This window comes from Thalia democratica, unplaced genomic scaffold, assembly GCF_965202585.1.
Source record: "Thalia democratica unplaced genomic scaffold, ktThaDemo2.hap1.1 HAP1_SCAFFOLD_588, whole genome shotgun sequence".
NCBI classification, from domain to species: Eukaryota; Metazoa; Chordata; class Thaliacea; order Salpida; family Salpidae; genus Thalia; species Thalia democratica.
This window is the reverse complement of record NW_028139607.1, coordinates 12,984-34,357: the sequence shown is the minus strand read 5'-3', so window position 1 is coordinate 34,357 and position 21,374 is coordinate 12,984. Positions and strand designations below refer to the sequence as shown.

The following is a 21,374-nucleotide window of genomic DNA, read 5'->3' as shown; positions in this document are numbered from 1 at the left end:
AGTTTTGTTATAAAAAAGTATTCAGAAACATCTAGAAAGAGAGTTATTAAGTGTTATTATATACATTTTTTTAAATACATTGTATAGTATCATTAAATATTACTGCCAGACAGAGATAAAATATTAAAACCAGTTTAAAAAGGCTGTAACTTTGTTTTTTTTTTACTTTTTTTTTTAAACTGATTGAACTGCATAAATATGTATAGCTATAATAATAAAAACTTCATCTGCAAGAGTTAAAACTAAAAATCAGATTTAAAATGTTAATTTGAAGTGTTTTCAAGCCCAAGTTAATGCGGAGGTTTAAATTTCATTTTATACAAATTTTAATTATAAAAAAATATTAAAAAATTATAAAATAAGATAGTAAGTACTAGTTTACTATAATATTTGTTACAATTTTTATTTGTTATTTGAAAACTGCAACCAATAAAACATTTTGTTTAAACTATTAAAAAACATTCTTTTAGTTAGTTAGTTTATAGTAATGTATATTTATCTTAATCATCGTTCATTTGATAAAAAACTATATAAGTTTTACAACAAATGATAAACCTGATAAAGTTCATTTATACTAAAATAGTGTTTTTGAACTCACTTAAAGCTTTTTCATGTTTGTTTTTTTTTTTCTTAAAATTCGGTTTTTTTTAGATACTATTTTATAAAATTTTAACGCGCTTCTACTTATGTCTTTAAATACTTGAGAAAAAACCTATTGTATTAGCAAATTCATTATTCAAGTTATTAAACCTAACGAAATTTTTCAACCAATACTTGAAAGTATTATTTAGTTATAATTAGTAAACGAATATTTTTTTTTTACTTTTAGAGATAAAAATTGTTTAGCAAGCTAGTAGTTGCTTTTTAAACCACTATGTAACTAAACTAGCTTAACAATTTTTTGTAATTTTATCTATAATAAGAAGTTTGTTATAAATAAAAATCTTGAAATGTAAAGTTTTTATGACAGTTTATTAATAGTTTAGATACTATTTTGCTTATAAAACATAAATCTTATATCTTATAAAATCTTATAAAACATAATCACATATTAGTTTCTAGGAATTTTTAATATACTAATTATTTGAGACTTAAATAATTTTATTCTTTAACTTTCAAAAGAAATTTTTGCAGAAGTATCTTTTTCGGATTCTTATACATAGAATAGTTTATTTTATTTCTAATAAGCATGAGTAAAATTTTACTAAGTGAGTTTTATATTTTCTATACTTTTTTAGTACTTGTATTTCAAGAAAGTTCTAATCATTTTAAAAGTTAATTACAAAAACTTAAAACACTTTTGATTTGACAAGTTGACTTTAGTGAGCTCATACAATAATAATCTAAAATTTTATTTGAAATGTCACGTTTTAATTTTGATCACTATAACAGATGAGCTCTATGGTTTAGTGGAACCCTTCATTAACTTTATTCCTCAAGTCAAAACTCCAAATAAAAAAGTTGGTACGATTTTCATAAATGAAAATCAGTTTATGATAAATTGTATTTGATAGAACTAGTAAATAATTAAATAAAAACAAGTCAGAAAACTTTTTTTAATAAACATATTTTTTTCTAACTATATTTATCGATAACATAAGAATAATTATTTATGCGTGAAAATAACAAAACAGTTTACCTTTTAAACTATTAATAAACTTTGGTAATGTTTTGTATACTAAGATATACTTAGTAGTTATCGTTGTTAAAGTTCATGTAAACTATACAATTATTTAATCATTGAGTCTTAAATAAAATCTTAAAAATTAAGAAAACTACAATTTTGACTAAAAATATTTGATTTTGAAATACAAAAGAAGACATCTTTTTTTGATATACTGTTTGTAAAGTAAAACAACAAGTAAAAAAATGCTCAAACTGTTTTTGAATTCAAAAAAATTTTAACAATATTCATTTTTAGAAGTGTCAATTAAAATCAAAATTTTCTTAAGTATAAAAGTCTAAACAACTAAACAAAAATACACTGTCGCAGCACAAAAATAAAGGAAAATCTGATTTTACAATAGGTGTTAACAAAACCTAATTGCTTTATAACATTAAAGTGCAAAATGTCGTTGTAAGAGAATTAGCTTTCCCAAATATAAAAACTGTCTTGCACTCTTACAGTCTTTAAAAAATTATATGGCTCCAACTTTAATGTAAGTAACATATTAATTTTTTGGATCAGGAAGTGGTTTATAAAAAAAAAATAGTTATCTTTTTTTTTTTTTTTTAATTTGGATAACTAATACTTTTTTATTAAAAAATTAAAGAACTAATGAAAAGTTAATAATTTACTACTTTTAATCATTAAAGTAGTAAAAAAATAAGGAACTTTTTGAAACAATTTAATTTAAATAAAACTTTTATTACTTCACAGTACATTAAAAAACATTCAATTTTACATATACCTAAGATTATGTATCAAACCAAAAAATGCTATTGATACTTTCGTAAACTTAAAAAAACTATAATAAGTTTTTTATAAAAGTTACTAACTTTTTTTTTAAATAACATGAAGATGATTTCTTAAATCTTTACTAAAGTTTTATGTATACTATTTTTAGATACAGATTATGCTAACTTAGAAGATATAAATAAAAATTCAAAAAGATTAAATGCTTACAAACTTATTTAAATGCTAAAACAATTTCGTGAAAAAAAGTAAAAAAAAGTTTTTAACTATAATAGTTCTTTTTTAGATCAACCTAGAAGAAAAACTGCAATGGACTGGAGCCTTTCTAGTGATCGTTTTAATAATGGGACAGGTTAGACTCAGATATATTTTCTTAGTAGAATAAACAAAAGAAAAAGTTGTTAAGTTTAACAAAATAAACATTTCAAGTTATCTTTATATAAAGATAAAGTTTTGTATTACTCTCTTTAAAACAAAAGACTTGTGTAAAAACATAAAATATTTATAAAGCTTTACTACAATTTTTTTTAGTTTCTATACTACTTGCGAAGTATATTTCTGAATTTCTTTATACTTTTCGGACGCATAAATTTTAAATTTTCGAAATAAGTACTATACAAAATAAATAACATTCTTGATTTATCCATTTTATTAGGAAAGTTATGTGAAGAAAGTATGATTACAAACCAAAGTTTTTCTTATTTTGTTAATTTTGTTGTTACTTACTCTATAATATTTTATACTTCTAAGTTTTTTGGAGTAAGAAACTAGTATGAAAAAGACAATAAATTTCATAAACTAAGCTCGTATCCTTTTAAATGGGACACGTTCAAAATCCACCCGATCAAAATCCACCCAGTCAAATTCGAGAACCGCTTACCGATCGAGGGTAAGGGTTAGGGGTAACAGTGATAGTGAAAAATAAATTATAAATAAATGCAAAAAATTCAAAAAAAATATAAAATAAAATGATAAATAAAGAAAATGTAAAAAAACCTGGTGGATTTTGAACGCTAATGGATTTTGATCGGGTGGATTTTAAACGCGGGTGGATTTTGATAGTATACCTTTTTAAACAAACTTTTACCCTTGAAGATGCCACTAGTTGGCCACACTCAAACCGACACTCCTGATCCATTCCACCACATCCGTCTCATGATGGGATCGCAGAAAGGCACTCTGATGGAAGTTGGGTTATCTCCAATCATGTATTCAAGTCTTTTTATGATGGTCATAATGGCCGTGTTCGAAGCTTTAGAAGATTCAGTTTCTGATTTTTGTAAAAAAGACATGTAAGAAGTTGTGTTGTAAAACTGATTTATTAAACCTTTTACTTTTAATTAAGAAATAATACTTTAACATGATTTTTCATAAAAATAAATTTTATCTATTTTATATCTAAAAAAATAAATATACTGTTTAGTAGAATAATTGCATCATGTAATATTTTCTTTTTATTTTAATTAAAATAATATTTAAAGCATAAATTATCAACTTCTAAAAATTATTTTAAAATTGAATACTTAAGGTAGCTTGAAACTGGAATTAAAATAGTATAAAATACTAATAATATTTATTTTTAATGATACAGCAAGGTTTTAAGTTATTAGATTTTTTAAATACCTCAAAATATAGTTTCAATTTGTATCAGTTAACTAAACATTATTAACTAAAAGCGTTACAACAGTTAAAAAAACAGCGGTACAATTTTTAACTTTTTGTTTTAGTTTGTAAGTTTTTCTTCTTATATAAATTTTACATTGTTAAATTTGTTAAAAATGCACTATATATCTGACTGCACTACTTAAAACTGCTTCTACAGTTTTGAAATATTGTATAATTTTTATTGCCCCTAAAAGACTTAGTTACAAATGAAAGAACACTTATAAAGTTTAGTAAAAATTATGATATACATAAACACTACGAATAAAAGAATAAGCAAACGAACAATATTATTCAACTTACTTTGTAAAAAAAGTCGAAGTGCTTATTACATGAAGTAAACATGTATTCCTTTAAATTGGTTTTATCAAAAATATTTTGTATGATTCCTTAAATTTGTTATAGTTAACACGCGTTAGATGCTGTAGTTAGTAAAAGTCTCGTCATTTTTAACTCTATGTTTCGTGCCAGTAAAATCGAATTCATTTAAAAATAGATCAAACATAATTCTAAATTTTCCGTCTTTTCCGTTTAAAGAAGATTTTAATCCGTATATTCTTTTCTTTAAAACAAGTGATATTTGCTTTTTTCTTAACCTTTTTTATTTTAAAAATTCTGCTTTGGTCTTTGTTTTAGTCATGTCCTGGACATGATTTTAAACCTAATCCTGGTGTATGACCCGATAAACGAAATGTTTTTTCGTACACCAGGTCCTTAGACCAAATATTTGAGCGCTTTTTTTTCTTTCAACAAACAATTTATAGTCATCTTATTTTTGACTTTAGTCTAGTATTAAAACTACTCTGCTATTGTATTTTATAAATTTGAATAACTTCATCTTATATTTTTCGCACAACTGTAAGCTATTGTTACTCGTGTTTATTTGAGTTTATTCGAAAAAAGATCTTTGTATGAATAAAAAATATTTATCATACTCATTTTAGTTTATTATCGATAAAATAATTGTCTGTTAAGCAAATATATACCTTCGATATTTACTTTTTGTTTTATCGAACTAAGTAAAAATTTCACGTAGACTTTTAATTATATAAGTTTTCAGTTCATAGTAGTTTATTATCTGAATTAGACGTTGTAGCTATACAAACTGTAACTTAAAACTTAGTTTTAAAACCTTTTTGGAAAAATTGAGACTTAAGTTATATAAAAAGTAATTTAAATCAAAACAGGAAGGCTTTCAGTAAAAAAACAATTATTTAGTTAAAAGTACAAAAGTATTTAGTAGAAGAGAGATCACGATACATGTATTAGGTGTTTTTGCATCTTTTTTCTACAGTACTGATGAAGAAAGGGTAATTATAAATTTTTGGATAAAATCTTCAACAGGGAGAAAATAAAAGTAATAGAAAGGTTTTTAACTATTACATTAACATTTTGTTCAACTATTTCATTGATTTATTTTGGAAATTGTGGTCCGTTTTGGGAGCTTGGTTGGAAAAACATCACTTTGTTATTTTTACAGGTAAGTTTTGTATTACTAAAATGATTTTTTATTTAAGTTTTTGCTACTTTCTAAAACTTTGAACTTTTTAGCTCTTTATAGCGAGCTTAATCACATTAATGATTGATGGTTTCTTATCCAACGGTTATGGTTTTGGTTCAGGATTTAGTCTTATTGTTACTACGCAAACTTGTACTGAAATAGTTGACAAAATGTTTAGTCCGCGAACAGCAAATTCTGGAAAAGGTGATTTTTAGCAGAACTGATATAATTGTTTTTAATTTTAAACTGTACAATATAAATCTCGTGCTATGTATAGATTTTTTTAAAACTGTTCGCAAAAAACTTATTTGTATGCTATGAACTTAAAAAGGTTGCGCAAGTTGTTTTTTCACGTTCATCCATAAGTTAAATTAATGTTTTTCTTCACTTATTTCCTTTGTCTTCACTATGTGTTATCGTAATAGTTAATTTTGAAAACTATTCAAATATAAACTGATTAAAAAAATCCTTTTTTAGAGTTATATTTCGAAGTTTTTTCTATTTAAAATAAAAATCTTAGTATTGCTGAAAAAAAATTTAGACTTATTTTTACAACTTTTTGACAATTACTATTTGTAATGTAACTTAATTAAAAAACATATAATAGGTTATGCTCACATAAGTATATTTTATTATAATTTTTTTACTGAAGTTACTATTTAACAAATGTTCCAGGTCCAAAGTTTGTTGGTGTTGTCATAGAACTGTTTAGATCTGTGTTTGTTGATCATAACAAATCTGATGCTGTGTATGAAGTCTTTAGTAGAACAGATTTACCTAATATAAAAGGTTTACTGTCTACAGTTATGGTTGGAATAGCTTTAATATATCTTCAGGTAACAAAAAGATGTTATAATATAATTTTAAAAAAAGAGTTAAAAATCTTTATAACATAAATACAAACATTTCTTTTAATACTTGAAGAAACAATTGATAGGCATTTGACTTATTTAATTATTTTTTTAATACTACCTACGTACTGAGAAACCAACTAAAACAGATTTTGATTTCTTTTTGTGATTTTTAATTATTAGTTTTTATATTTTGAAGTACTTGTGTTTATGTTTTTCACAATATATTAAAATAACTAACGTTTTTTAAGAAAATAAGCTTTATTTTCACCAAACATCTAATCTCTAGTCATTAAATCTTCACGATATGCTTTATATATACTTATTCTAACTTTGATAAAAGTTATTAAATACCAATTTATATTCTTGTTTGATAATTTATATTTTTTATGTATAAAAAATAAGTGTAGATTTTTAAGTTAATATGTTTTGAAATATTTCTCCATTTTCTTTATCTTTAGTTAGATTTTTTTGCAGAATATCAAAGTAGACTTACCAGTAAAATCTACTAAAGTCAAAGGTATCATTACAAGCTGTCCAATTAAGCTTTTGTACGCAGGAACAACAGGTATGTACATGCTAAACAACATGATAAGCTCAATTTTCGTCTTATCTCAATGGCTAGCGATAAACTTTGGAGAAAACTTGTTGACATGTCTACTGGGAAAATGGGATGTAAGTCGTTGTCCAGTGCCTTTATATAGTCATAAAAATTACAACTTAAAATGATTATTTGAAAGCTGCTTTCTATTGATATAGCAAAAAAAAATTCTCCATCAAGTACACTTTTTACATTTAACCTGTGTTAACAATCTTAAATTTAAGTACTAATAATAGTTTTGATTGTGAATCGCTTGTTTAAATTCAGTACTCTAAAAAGTAAGATTTGATACATAGTTTATTTTATTTGTGAATTTACTGTATAAAAAATTTAAAGTTTTAATAAGTTAAATAATGTTTAACTCATACAGTTTTTCTTCTTCTACAATTAAAGCATTCTTTAGAAACTTTAGTTAAAACTCTGTAAGAATAAGGTAATTTTTTCTTTTAAAATTACCAAAAGGCTGCATAAAAAAAATTACAATGTCCTTAACCTAATATATTCTAAAGGGAAATATACCAGTCGGAGGACTATGTTATTATTTATTACCTCCTATAGCTTTTTCAAATTCTTTCGAAAATCCTTTCCGTCTTATTGTGTATACTGTTGTTTTTGTTGGATCATGTGCCTACTTCTCTCATGTTAGTTTTATAGTTGTTATATATATTTTTTGATATAGTCTGTTTCCTACAAGTTATTGAACTAATTGTAAAATCAACTTTTTAACTAATTTCCATAAACTTTTACTGAAAACTTAGTCTGACTTCAACTAAACAAACTACTAAATTTGTTTTAAATTTTTAGTATATGCTAGAAACAACTCAGTCATCTTCAAAACATGTGGCAAAACGACTGAATGAACAAGATCTTGTTGTTTTAAAGTATGACACTGTTCAAGTTCTTGAAAGGTAACTTTTCAATAATTTATTCGATGAAAAACAGTCAAAAAAAACTGGTTCAGAGACTTTTTATAAAGTTTATTTAGTTTGAAACTCACCGGATACGGAGATCTAGATCTTGATTTTTAAAAATGCTTTGATCTTAAAAAATAAATTCAATTATTTGTTTCTTGTTTATAAACTTTTGAGTTCATCAATTTAAAACAGTACTACTTTTTAAATTTCTAAAAACTTTTTTTTTGTAGATCAAAAATTATAGCTTAAAAAGTTTTAACTTGATAAACTAATTGAACAATAAAAATGTTTTTGTTAAGACTAATGATTCACCGGATCCGGTAACTGTTAGTTTAAATAAGAAAACCGTGAAAAAAGACTCGGAATTTTATTCAAGGATAACTTATTTAATTCATTAAAAATAAACCATACATCTTTATGTATTTGTATATGTACTTACAAAAATATTTTAAGTCTTAAGTACAAATTTTTAAAATACTTTCCTAACCCCGGTATTTACCACTTTCTAATGTACTTTTAACTGCATTTTAAAAACAACAATAAAAAAAACCTTTTAAGTTAAATTTTATTAGTCAATATAAGTTTTACTTTTAATGTATATAGATTAAAATGTACATTTTAAAACAGGTATATTCCATTAGCTGCTAAACTTGGTGGAGCTTCTATTGCACTTTTATCAATTGCAGCTGACTTGCTTGGTACATTTAGTTACGGCACAAGCATTTTGATTGCATTAAACTGCATTTATGATTACTGGACAAAAATATCATCTGAATTAAGATAATTAATATGAGTTTTGGATAAAGTCTTGGTGCTATATAAGATTTTTTTTTTGTTATTTTAAACTTAAAGTCAATGTATACTTCGTAAAATAAACTGAAGTGCACTTTTATTATATTGAAAAATCTAAGCACTATCTCTTATGATTTTCATATAACTTTTATATAAGAAGTATAAGTTAATTCAATTTACATTTTTATTTTTTTATATTACAACTAGTATCTGATTGAAAAATTAAAACTTTAAAGAGTTTTATTCTTAATTAAATTTAGAAAGTTTTTCTAAATAACATTTAAGTTAATTTCATTACAACTGTTTCAAGTTTGCATGATATCACAAGAAATTAAACTAATAAGTGACAATGGTTATTTATCAAACATAATCTTTATTTAGCAATTCGGTAATTAAAAAATTTAAAATAAAAATAAATTTTGCATATTAAATTTTTTTTAAATGTTGTACGGTTAAACTAATTTAAATAACAAACTATAAACACCATTGTATTCAATAACAAAAAATAAATTATAAAAACTAAAAGTATAAAATAAATTACAAACTAATTAGTATAAAAAAATATAAAACAAAGTGATAATAGAGCCAGAAAGTTAGGATTTTAAATAAAGCCTTGCAAATTACTTATATTTTGCTGCTAACTCAGATATTAAGTTTAATAAATTTAAATGTCTGCAAGTACAATCACAAATCTCTCTAGATTTCAAAGAGAATGAGTTTTGCTCGGTTTTTTTGGTTTGTTAAATGTAGGAATTATCATTTTATTTTTTTTTCGATTAATACTATCTTTTTTTATTTTGCGGTTAAATCTGCTTAACCTTCCTTGTACATCCTTTCTTTTTATTATTCCTTAAATTACATGTGTTCGTAGTACCTTTTCTTAAATTATCTCCCGATGGATCCTATAGATCAGTGCTTCTGAACCTTTTTCTAGTGGCGGAAACCTTTTCAAAGTTCAATTTTTCCGCGGAACCCCTAATTTAATTTTACATAAAATGTTTAATATAGTATTTCCTACAAAAAACAAAAGAATTTCAGTTGAAAACGATTTTTTTAGCAAAACTATATCATTGTTAGAAATCATACCAATTGTAATAGTATTAAGTCGAGTCAAACTCAAAGTGCGCCAGAGGCAATAGGTATTTTATTATTCTATAATAAATAAACGAAAACAAACATGATCAATTGCAACGTTATAATCATCTTTCCTTGCATAATAAAAACAAAATGAGAGCTACAAACAATAAAAAATGAACATTTTACTAATTGAATTCACAGATTACTGTAATAAACGGGTAAGATGCCTAACGAAAAATGAATAAAAAACATCTAGTGCGAAACTTGAACTTGTCTCTTAGCAACAAGCATTTCAATGCGCGGCTGTATTTTGGATAGACTGAGACGGAGACAGGCAGATAATGTTGGAGTCAGCATACAGTTCCTTTGCTTCGTTTTAATGTTTGTTACATGCGAAAAGCCGGACTTGCAAAGATAAGTGGTGGTGAATACTAAAAGAAATTTAACTGCACGCTTTGCTAAGACGGGGTACTCTGAAATTGCACATATCCAAAAATCTAAAAGCTCCTTCCCTTTGTAACTCAATTTTAAATTACTATCTTCAGATAGTTGCAGCAATTCGTTTTCTGTATCTGTAGGAAGATTCACTTTCAAATTGAATTTCTGTTAAAATTTTATAGGCCTGGGCAGATTTTTTTTAAATTATAGTAGCATTTTTTAAGTAAAAAATAAGCTTTTATACATATTAAATTTTTAATCAAGCTAATAGATATCTTTTTAAACATTTTTACAGCATTTGAAACAATATAATATACCAGAAATAAGTTTCTGATAATGATTTTTTATTAAGTTTTATGTGTAAACATTTAGAATTTGTTTTGATTGCTTCTACATTGTTTGCTTTAGTGATGATACCAGTATTTTCATGACTTCACTAAAAATAGAAATTTAAAAAGTTTGCAACCTATTATTAATGAATACCCATTAAAAGTCCTACCGCTAGATACACACTAAGCAGATCAATGAATGTTATAGTTATATATGTTTTCCATTTTCTTGAAGTTTTAAGATTTATGTTTTTTTTTTTTCAAATTTCTTTTTTAAATTTCGAAAAGCTTCGCGGAACCCCCTTTCAGAAGCACTGCTATAGATATAAAAGTCACTTCCTTATTTTTGTGATCGTCTGTTGCTTTGTTTATAAACCCTTTGGCGATACTATTCCGGTTTACAAAATAGTAATTTTTTGATCTGCAGTTGCAAACTTTGTTGTCATCTTTTTTTTTTTTGTTTTATTAGAGTTTTGTTTTAAAAAGTTTTATGATTGTGATATCTTTCTACAGATTGGTAACTCATGTATAAGATTTTTTTGTGTTTCTTTTAGATATTGTTCCATAGAAACCTGATTTGCTCTTACTTATCAATTTTGAAAACTTTTTTTTTAGATCTGTATAGGTTTGATTGTAATTTTCTATGTCCAATTAATTGAAGTTGAACATAAATCTAATGCAAAAAAAAGTCTTTTTTGAAAGTTTAACTGTGCACATTTATGCGTTTAGATTTTTTTACTTTGTACGTATAAGCTTCAGACAAGTTATACTGATTTGATTCTAAAACATATTAGTTTATACTTTACTTGTTGAATAAGATTAGAAATATCAAAAAGCTCCATAAAACTTATAAAAAATTAACAAAAAATAATGATGCAGCTTAAATTACCTTTGTATCAGAAAAACATAAAAATGTAAGTTTTACACATAGCTTTTTTTATTTTTTAAAATATTTAAGCTCCATACAATTAAGTTGAAATTATTTAGTTTGCTACAAAGTTTGGTTACTTACAAAAGTTTCCAAGCACTATTTTTGATTATGTTTGAGACGAGCGTGAACTTAGCTTGAATGGCTTTTTTAGAAATTTTATAAAAAGTCCAAACTTAAAACCCAATAATTTTCCTTATCTTAATAGCTAATTAAAGACGTTTTTTTTATTCTAGATAACGGTCCTTTTTATTTGATACAAAAATCCATTGAATTGGGGTTTGACTTTTTGAATGGGGCCTCGTTAAAAATTTTGTGTTTTTTTCTAGTTTTTTATTTATACAACCTTTTCTCAAAAAATAATATCTTTTTTTAAACATACTTACTAAAATGAGTTTAATGATGCTATAAACTTTTTCTTTTTTATACCATAAGCCTGAATAAACTTTTCAGAAAAATTCTAATTTTGCACGATTTTTTTTTCAGATATACAACCTTTTATGCAAAAATAAAATAATTTTTTAGTAATTTTTATTTTCAACAGACTTGTATAGTTATATTTTATGATGTTGTGATATTTTTTTCGCAGTTTTTTATTGCTTTTAAAATATATGACCCATACAAGTTTTACCTAAATTCTTAGCAACGCTATTTGAGGGATTTCTTGCTCAAGTGCTAAGAATTTAGGTAAAACTTGTATGGGTCATATATTTTAAAAGCAATAATAAACTGAGAAAAATATATCACAAAAAAGCTATTTGAGTCGCTTGTTATTAAGCATTGATTTATATTCTCGACGGCGTCACTCATTATCATTTAGCGAGTAACTTAGTTTCTTTTCTAAGATCGTAGATTGTTAAGTAAATTATTAGTGTTAATTCGCATATTTTTTACTAACTAGAATAAAACCTAGTTAAGCTTATAAGTTATTTACCCTCAATATACAAAATAGTATTTAATTTGAGGAAAAATAATATATTTTTATGAATTTTAAACTTATTTAATCTAAAAAATACTAAAACTGAAAGAGTTTATTTTACCTTAAATAATTCAGTTAATATAACTTAATCTAGGCATATACCTCTATTATAACTTAATTTTTAAACTTAAACAACTTTGAAAAAATTATATAGAGGTAAATTATACACATTAACTTATTAAATAAAATACTAAACTAACTGCTTAGTTATAAAGAACTCAATTATTTAAACAAAAAACACTTTGATTCTAAAATTATGCTAGATAAACTTTTGTGTATATATCACAGTTTCACTATGGAAGTGTCCTTGCTACAGACCTTCAATACTAAAAAGCTTACAAAATCTGCTTGTTCAAGTAAGGTACTTGTTCAATATGTTAATAGAAAATTTTTGCAGTTTTATAAAGGATGTTTTACTAATTTATACCAGGTGAAGGCATTGGAAGTAAAATTAAATATTTTTGTAAATTTCTAGGAAATTTTTGGATTTTTTTCTGACTTTAAAGCACTTCTAATTAATTTTTACCATTTGAAGGCTTTGGAAAACAAGGAATTTTGTAAATTTAAACTGACCAAATCTGACTTTTTTTTAAATTTTATCAAATTTCCTGACTTTTTTTCAAAACTCCCCATTTTTTACTGACTTTTGTCATTTTTTTAAATTTTTCCTGATTTCCTGACCTAGTGGCAACCCTGAATAAAGAAAATTTACCCCCTAAAACAAGGTAATTTACCCCAGTTTAAGAATCGCTGGGCTAGACTATTTTTGTTCAAAATTCCAGGTATTTTTTGCTAAATTGTCAAGTTCCAGGTAAAGTGGCAACCCTGTATATAAGCTTCTTATAAAGTAGGTTTAAGTATAACACACTTTCGTTAACACTACCAGTAGCAATAATCACTGATATAAGAGTATGAGCACAACGTTATCCAATAGCAGAACGTTGTCCATACCTTTGTCAGCCTATGACTGCTGAAAAGGTTTTGGATGCTAGTAAGCACATACTAACAAGTAACCCTGAGCCGACTAACATATCAGACCGACACAAACTCTTGTCAGACGAGCCAAAGATGTTAGTATTAAGAGATGAGGGTTATAATGTGATAAGTTTTTCGTGTCAGATCTTAATTTCACTACTTAACATGTAAAAATTCCGATTTTTTTTAATGATTTTTGTTCAAAATTACAGACTTTTCCAAAATTACTCAATTTTCAGATGTTGTGGCAACCCTGTATGTAGTTATTGAAAAAAAATATGAAACCAATTTTGCAATTTTTTACTATTTATCTTAATTTTTGTACTAATAAACAATCTTTATGTACAAGCAAAGACTTTTAGAATCACCTTTTCATTTAGTTAGTGAATAAACAATTGGTTAAACAACCTTGTAAAGAATGTTTTAGCTTAATTCTAATCAGTATGTGGTTTTAAATCTTATTTTAAGCTGCAACTTTCAATACAGTTTTATTACGTTTTAGTGTTTTTTTTTTATAATTTCAACTTGTGTTTAATTATAATTAAAATATACTAGAAATGAAAAATACTATTTGTCCAGTGTCCTTTGTGAAAATTAAAAAATAAAGGTAACAAGCGTATGTTTTCTTTAAAAGTAGCGTGTTATAAGAAGAAATCTAAAAACCCAAAAAAAATCTAAAAGTTTGAAATGAATTCAAATATACATAAATATTAATTTGGTTTCTTTGTACAGTTAAATAATTTTAAAACCTTTAACTTAAGAAATATAAAAATTCGTTAACTAATTGAAAATGTGACGTATATTATTGACTATAGGTTTATTTCAAGTGTACAATAATTACAATTAATAACTATCACATGAAAAATAAAGAGCAATAACTGAAAATATTACAATCATTGTATTCAGAAAGAAAAAAGTAAACTGTATAAGTTATCACAGAATTTATCAAAACCTACAAATACTTTGATATTTAAATTTATATTTCTAGTGGTAAAATAAATATAAGTAAAAAATCTCTAAAAACAATACACACACATACATAAAGTATCCGATTTTTTTAGCTTATATAAAAAATGGAAATCATAAAGAACAAATAAATAGAATTTACTAAAAATTCTCAGAACAAGAAAGTATAACAGCAGACGAATTATCTCATCTGGTTATTCTGAGGTTGTTGGAACAATCCTGCTGTACCACCGGTTTGCTTCTGTGCAGCTCTTGACACGTTGAATCCCATAAATTTTTGCAAATTCTGATGAATAGTATTTATTAAATTATAAATCTACACACTAAGTCACTGTTTAACTTTCTATTTATAAAATAAACTTTGATTTTATAGAACTTTCATTTGTCGATTAAAAAGTTTATTAAACATGTTTGTAAGTTGTTTTATAAATTAATCAGCCCATAATTTTGATTTGAACAGCACCTCTTACTTAGTCATAAGTTAAAAAAAGTGTAATGCTACTAAGTTCATTGGAATACAGCTAAAAAACTCATTTTTAACTAGAGGGTTGCCACTCGTTTTTTCTAAAATTTTTCCAGGTTTTCCTAATTTCTTCCAGGTTTTTAAAAGTACACATATTTGGGCCTATTTTTAGTTTTAAATTTATTTCTATATAAGAAACTGTGTTAAATAGTATAAAAACATTGTAAAGATACTGTAAAGTTACTTTTATTTTTTTTTCAATAAAAATATTTTTTGATGATAACAAAAAAATTTAAATATATGATAGATTTTTTGTGTCAAATCGAAACTTTAGTATTGAAAACGTTAAAATTATTAAACATTCCAGGTTTTTTTTTTGCCTAAGTTGTCAAAGTCCAGGTTTTTCCAGGTAAAGTGGCAACCCTGTAAATATAGTTTTTTATTTAAAACCTTTTAAGTTGTAGTAGCTGGATAGTTAAAAATAAAATAAAATTGAGTATAAAAACTAAAATTTTAATTACAAAAAAGTAATAAAAACTTTAATAGAAGACTAACTAAAAATGATTGAAAAAAACTACTTTATATTTTATAAAATTAACATAAGTAGCTTGTACAAGCTTCATACTTTATTGAACAATAAAATAATCTGACAAGTGTCAACCCTTAGCAAAACCAAAGTCTTTTAATAACTTTGTAACTTTATTGACAAGAACATGACAAAAACACTTATAAATATTAATAAAATATTATTTAATTAAGGAGAAATATTGAAGTTTAATAATAAAAGTTCACTGTAAGAAAGGAGTGTTCGAGAAAAATTCTATTGTCATTAAGTTGTTTAAACGAAAAACCTTGATGAATCCTATAAAAATAAAAATTTCAAACAACCTGACGGATGGACATGGTGCACAGAATGTACAAGAAAATGAAGGAACATTCAGTGTAGTCATCACCACTCAATCCGCGATGAGAAAAATTTTGTATCAACGAGATGGGGGTGAAGGGCAGGCGAGCAACCACGAGACCGTCAAACCTGTTTGCAAAATATCAATTAAGGTTTCAAAAAGGTATTATTATAAATTATGGTAACTAGTATTAATAGCAAAAGTTTTTAGGCAAGATTTTCTAAACAAGTAAAACAAAAAAGCAATTTTAATCTAATGGCCTAAAACAGTTACAATAAATATCTACTCCTCATTGATTAATAGTTTTTACTTTTAAAAACGATAACATTCAGAACATGTAGGATTTTAATTCTTTCTTAATGAACTATAACTATTAACCAATGTGATAAAATTAATACAACAAACTATGTGGAAACAGAAATTTAAACTTCTAGCTTAACATTTGAAGTTCTTGAAAATAATAAATGTGATATGTAGTTTTAAACTGGAAAATTTTTACTTGGTTAAAAGAGAATATACTTTCTTTTTTAAGTAAAACTACTATACTAAGGAATGTTACTTGTTGGTGTATTTCGATTTACCTAGGTTAGCTACAAGAATATTAAGTAATAATCTATTTCAAACTTAAAAATATATCAATGTTAGTCATTATATTATTTAAAATAAAAAGAACTTACACCGAGTTTAAAACGGCAAGTATAGCAAATCCACAAAATCCTATGAACATGTTAGATCTCATTTTGACTGCAGTCAAATCTTTGCTGCTACTCTTCAACTTTTCTTCTTCCAAATTTAACCTTTTTTTCTGGTTTTTAGATGCCAATGACTCACCTATTATTTCTTTCTTCTTTTCCACTGCAACATCAACAGTAAGTTAAATTACAAAAACCAAACTAATTTGTTTTGTTAACAATGTTTTTCTTAAAGTTAAGTCTAAATTTATGAGAAAAAATTTGAGTTGTAGTAAAATATTTTTGGTTTACATAGAAAATTCAGGTAAACAAAATATTTAAATTATTATAATAACGAACAAATTCTAAATACTATAAAATTAATTAAATACAAGATAGAACTTAAAAATTTAGATACTAAAATAATTATCAAGTTAAAAAAATATTTAAGTATTTCATTTGCTTTTTATAGAAAACTCTGTGATATTCTGACACATACAAAGACTAGCAACAGGGGTACAACACTTTTTCAGATAATACATGTCATTAACCGAGCATTTGAAAGCTCAAAGTATATCAATATGAAATACTTATTAAAGAAAAAAAAACTGAAATACAATCAGTTTTGTAAGAAAAAGATTTTAGACAAACATATTTAAAAGAAGTTTCGTAAAATTTACTTAAAATCTATCTTGTACACTTTTTAAACAACTTAAATCAAATTTTAAGGAAATTTTCTTTTCATTACTACAAACAAGTCGAAAGAAGCTCACTTTTAATATTTTTTCTTGATTACAACTTTAAACAAAAATTACTAACTAAAAAAAAATTTTAGCTAGAAATTAAGTTATGTTTCGAAGTATTTTTTATAATTTACTAAAAATTTGAATTAGGAAACTTGAAGACAATCAAAAATTGTAGGAGAAAACAGATTTTCAGTAAAATATTTTTTTGTCTTTAAAATTTTAGCTGACTTTAGAAGAGTTGTTTGTCACAAAGGAATAGACAAGTACAAAGCTATTTTTTGACATTTACTCTGTTGTATACAATGTCAAAACTCCAATACCAATAACAATTTCAAAATTCTTAAAAGATGTGCTCAAAGAGAGCTTTATAGTTCGGAATCAATGCTTATTAAAAATAAAAACCTAAACTAAATACACAAGTTTCTGGAAATGGAAAGATAACCCTACTAACAATTTAAAATCATAATAATCATTATTAGTTTTTGTTTTACTAGCATGTTTTTTATAATTTTGTACAACTATATCATAATTATTTAAATTTTTGTAACAATGTTCAAAACTGTTTTACAATTAATACCACTTGCAACTTAACAAGAATGTATCTTTTATTTTCAAAATTTTGTAAAACTTAAAGCCTATCAAATCTACTGGACTTTACAGTTCATTTAATTTATTTAATGAATTCAAGTAGATTTGAAAGGCTTGAAGTTTTACAAATTTTTGTAAATGAAAAATATATTTTTTTTAAGTTGCAAGTGGTTCTTAAATTAAGGTAATCAGTTTAAATATTTTTTATAATCCAGAAAATAATAAATAAATACAACTTATAACTTAATATACAAATTTATTGGAATTACTGATCAAAAAGGTAATAACTTACACTTTTTGCTTTGTTTATCAACTTCCATTTTCAATTTTTTGTACTTGGGTGTTCTGTAGACAAACATGTATGTCAGTCCTGAAACAAGTTTAAATTATTTTATTTGTTGTTGTGCAATTTTTTAAAATACTTAACTTGAACAACATACTTTTATGTATTGTTTTAAATTGAAATTAAGTGTAAATTGTAAAATTTTATATTTCCCTACAATTGGGTTAGTTGAGAAAATAAAAAGGTATAACTTAAATAAAAAAATTAAACACCTACCCTCAGCAATAGAAACTGTGAGACAAGAAAGAAAAACAATCAACAAGCTATCTTCTAACATTTTGTTCTTAAATCTGAAATTCATACAAAAAATAAAAAATTAGCATCAATATTTTAGTACTAAAACAACACGAAAATTACACTAAAAAAAGTATTTTTCTTAAACTATATTTAGTTATGTATTTTTGTTTAATAATTACTATTCTATAATGTTTAAATCTATTTTAATTATTATTTATCTAGTGTTGAAGTTTTTTTTATTCTTTTAATGACATTAAATCTAAATTAATTATCCATATTTATTTTTGATAAAGTTTGTTGTAGTACAGGGTTACCAAATTTTTTTGGCAAGTTTTCTCCAAGTTTTCAAAAGTACATATTTTTGGGTCTATTAGGGTTGTCACTTGTTTTTAAACTTTTTTTTTAGGTTTTCCAAATTTCTTCCAGGTTTTTACAAAAAGTACACATTATTGGGTCTATTTTTAGTTTAAAGCTAAGTTTAAGGAAAGAAAACTGAGTTAAATAGCATAAAAACATTAAAAAGATACTGTGAAGCTACTTTAAACCTTTTTTTTAATAAAACAATTTTTGATGATGACAATAAATTATTATCTATGCATTAGATTTTTTGTGTCAAATCAACATTTTACTACTGAAGATGTTAAAATTTCTCAAATTCCAGGTTGTTTTTGCCTAAACTGTCAAAATCCAGGTTTCCAGGTAAAGTAGTAACTCTGGTCTATTTTTAGTTTAATATTAAGTTTAAGGTAAGAAACTGTGTTAAATAGTATACAGCCATTGAAAAAATACTCTAAAGCTATTTTAAATGTGTTTTTTGATAAAAAAAAAATTTATGATGATGACAATTTTTTTTTAATCTATATGAAAGATTTTTTGAGTCAAATTGAAATTTTACTACTTAAGATGTTAAAAATTAAACGTTTTTCCAAGATTTTTCTAAAATTTATCAAATTTCAGGTTTTTTGGCCTAATTTGTCAAATTCAAGGTTTTCCAGGTTTCAAGGTTTTTTAACAACTCAGTAGTACTAAAAACAGGATTAATAATTTATTTTAATGTAATATACTTAGCTACAAAAATTATTTTTCTATTAAATTGCTATTGAACTTGAAACTTTTATGCCAACAAAACTTAAATAGTTTAAGTAATTCATTTTAAAAATTTAAATTTAAAGAATTTTTTCACAAACTAGTCTTAAAACTATAACATTTTTTGTTAAAACAGGGTTGACACTCGTTTTTTCAAAAAATTTCCAGGCTTTCCAAATTTCTTCCAGGTTTTAAAAAGTACACATTTTTTGGTCTATTTTTAGTTTAAAGCTAAGTTTAAGGAAAGAAAACTGAGTTAAATAGTATAAAAACATTGAAAAGATACTGTAAAGCTACTTCAAGTATGTTTTCTAATAAAAAAATTTGATGATGACAAAAATTTTTTATATGCTTGATAGATTTTTTGAATCAAATTGAAATTTTACTACTGAACACGTGAAAATTATTAAAAATTCCTAGTTTTTTTAGTGATTTTAGTTCAAAAATCCAGTTTTATAAAGGACATTTTATTAATTTATACCAGATGAAGGCATTGCAAATTAAATAGTTTTGTAAATTTCTAGGAAAATTTTGCAATTTTAGTCTGACTTTAAAGGATTTTAATTAAGTTTTTACCACTTGAAGGCTTTGGAACTTTGGAATTTTATAAATTTAAAACTGACAACTTCTGACTTTTTTTTTTAATTTGTCAAATTTCCTGACTTATGTTATTTTTTTTAGTTTTTCCTGTCTTTTCCTGACCACGTGGCAACCCTGATCATGGCCACTGGTTTTGTAGAAAATAGCTTCCAGGTTAACTGATTTTCTTACTAACTTTTTAGTTTACTTGTTCCTTTTAATTAAAAAAAAACTATAAACATATTAAAATTAATTTTAGCATAAAAATACTAAAAAGGTACTTTTAGATATTTTATAATAATTATAACTCAAAATAATTATAATAAATGTGTTGTAAAAAATATTTTCTTATCAAATTTAGTTTTTTAAGTTCTATATATAAAATTTGTTTAAAATTCTAGGTTATTTGTATGATTATAATTAAAGTTTTTTTTTTTGATTAAATATTTTAATTCAAGATTAAATAACCACTTTGATACATGTAACAACAATTTTCAATTTTACTAAACAAAACTTAGATAAGTTAATAAATTTGACAAAATCAAAAACTACTTGAGCAAATTTTATCTAAAAGTTTGTGATAATGTATTAGTTTTAATTTTTTTAACTTAGATATGATATTTTTTTGAATATTAACTAGCTTGAGTTTACCTGATTTTACTAAATTTTTTAATAGATTAGTGACATGATAATAAACATATAATATTAATATTAAAATTTAATATACTTAAAATAAAAATTAAAATTTTTAAAACAAATATTAAAATTTTTAAAACAAGTATTAAAATTTTGAAGAGGGGGAAGTGAGTACTTCTGCCTTTTTTTCTACCTTTTGAAATTAAAAAATAAAATAAAATTTAAAATTATTATTCAAAATAACTATTTTTAAGACCAATATTATTAATATGTCTTAAAATTCTTTAAATCTAAAGTAATAAATACTAAGTAATTAGAAACAGCAATGATATTAGTTGATCCTACATGATCTTTAAAAGCTAGAATATTACTAAGTCTTGTCTCAAGAAGTGCCATTTTCTCTAAAAATTACAATACTTTAAAATAACTCACATGTTCAACATTCAGGTATTTAATATATAATGTATTTTTAAGTCTAAGTATAATTTGAATAAGTATAATGTTTTTTGCAGCAAAAAAACTTGAAATAGAAGATTAAATTTTAGAGACATTTATATTAAAACAAATACTTAATACCTAAGCTTATATTTCTAAAAAATTTAAAAGTTGTCTAACTAAACTTTCATTAGTTTAAAAAAATATTTGGTTATGATTAACTTTAGGTGGGCACCAATATCGAAGTGTAATTCAA

The 21,374-nt window shown here is 24.2% G+C and overlaps 1 protein-coding gene across 1 annotated transcript; it reads right to left on the bottom strand.

Moving 5' to 3' along the window:
- Positions 1-14,261: 14,261 nt before the first annotated feature.
- On the bottom strand, positions 14,262-21,157 carry LOC145846710 (calcium load-activated calcium channel-like). The gene is made up of 6 exons (XM_082953356.1): positions 21,116-21,157; positions 18,362-18,435; positions 18,095-18,172; positions 16,475-16,652; positions 15,781-15,925; positions 14,262-14,715 (listed from the first exon to the last, which is right to left on the bottom strand). The coding sequence occupies exons 1-6, from the start codon at positions 21,124-21,126 to the stop codon at positions 14,611-14,613; spliced, it is 591 nt and encodes a 196-aa protein (XP_082809482.1). The 5' UTR covers positions 21,127-21,157; the 3' UTR covers positions 14,262-14,610.
- Positions 21,158-21,374: the final 217 nt, after the last annotated feature.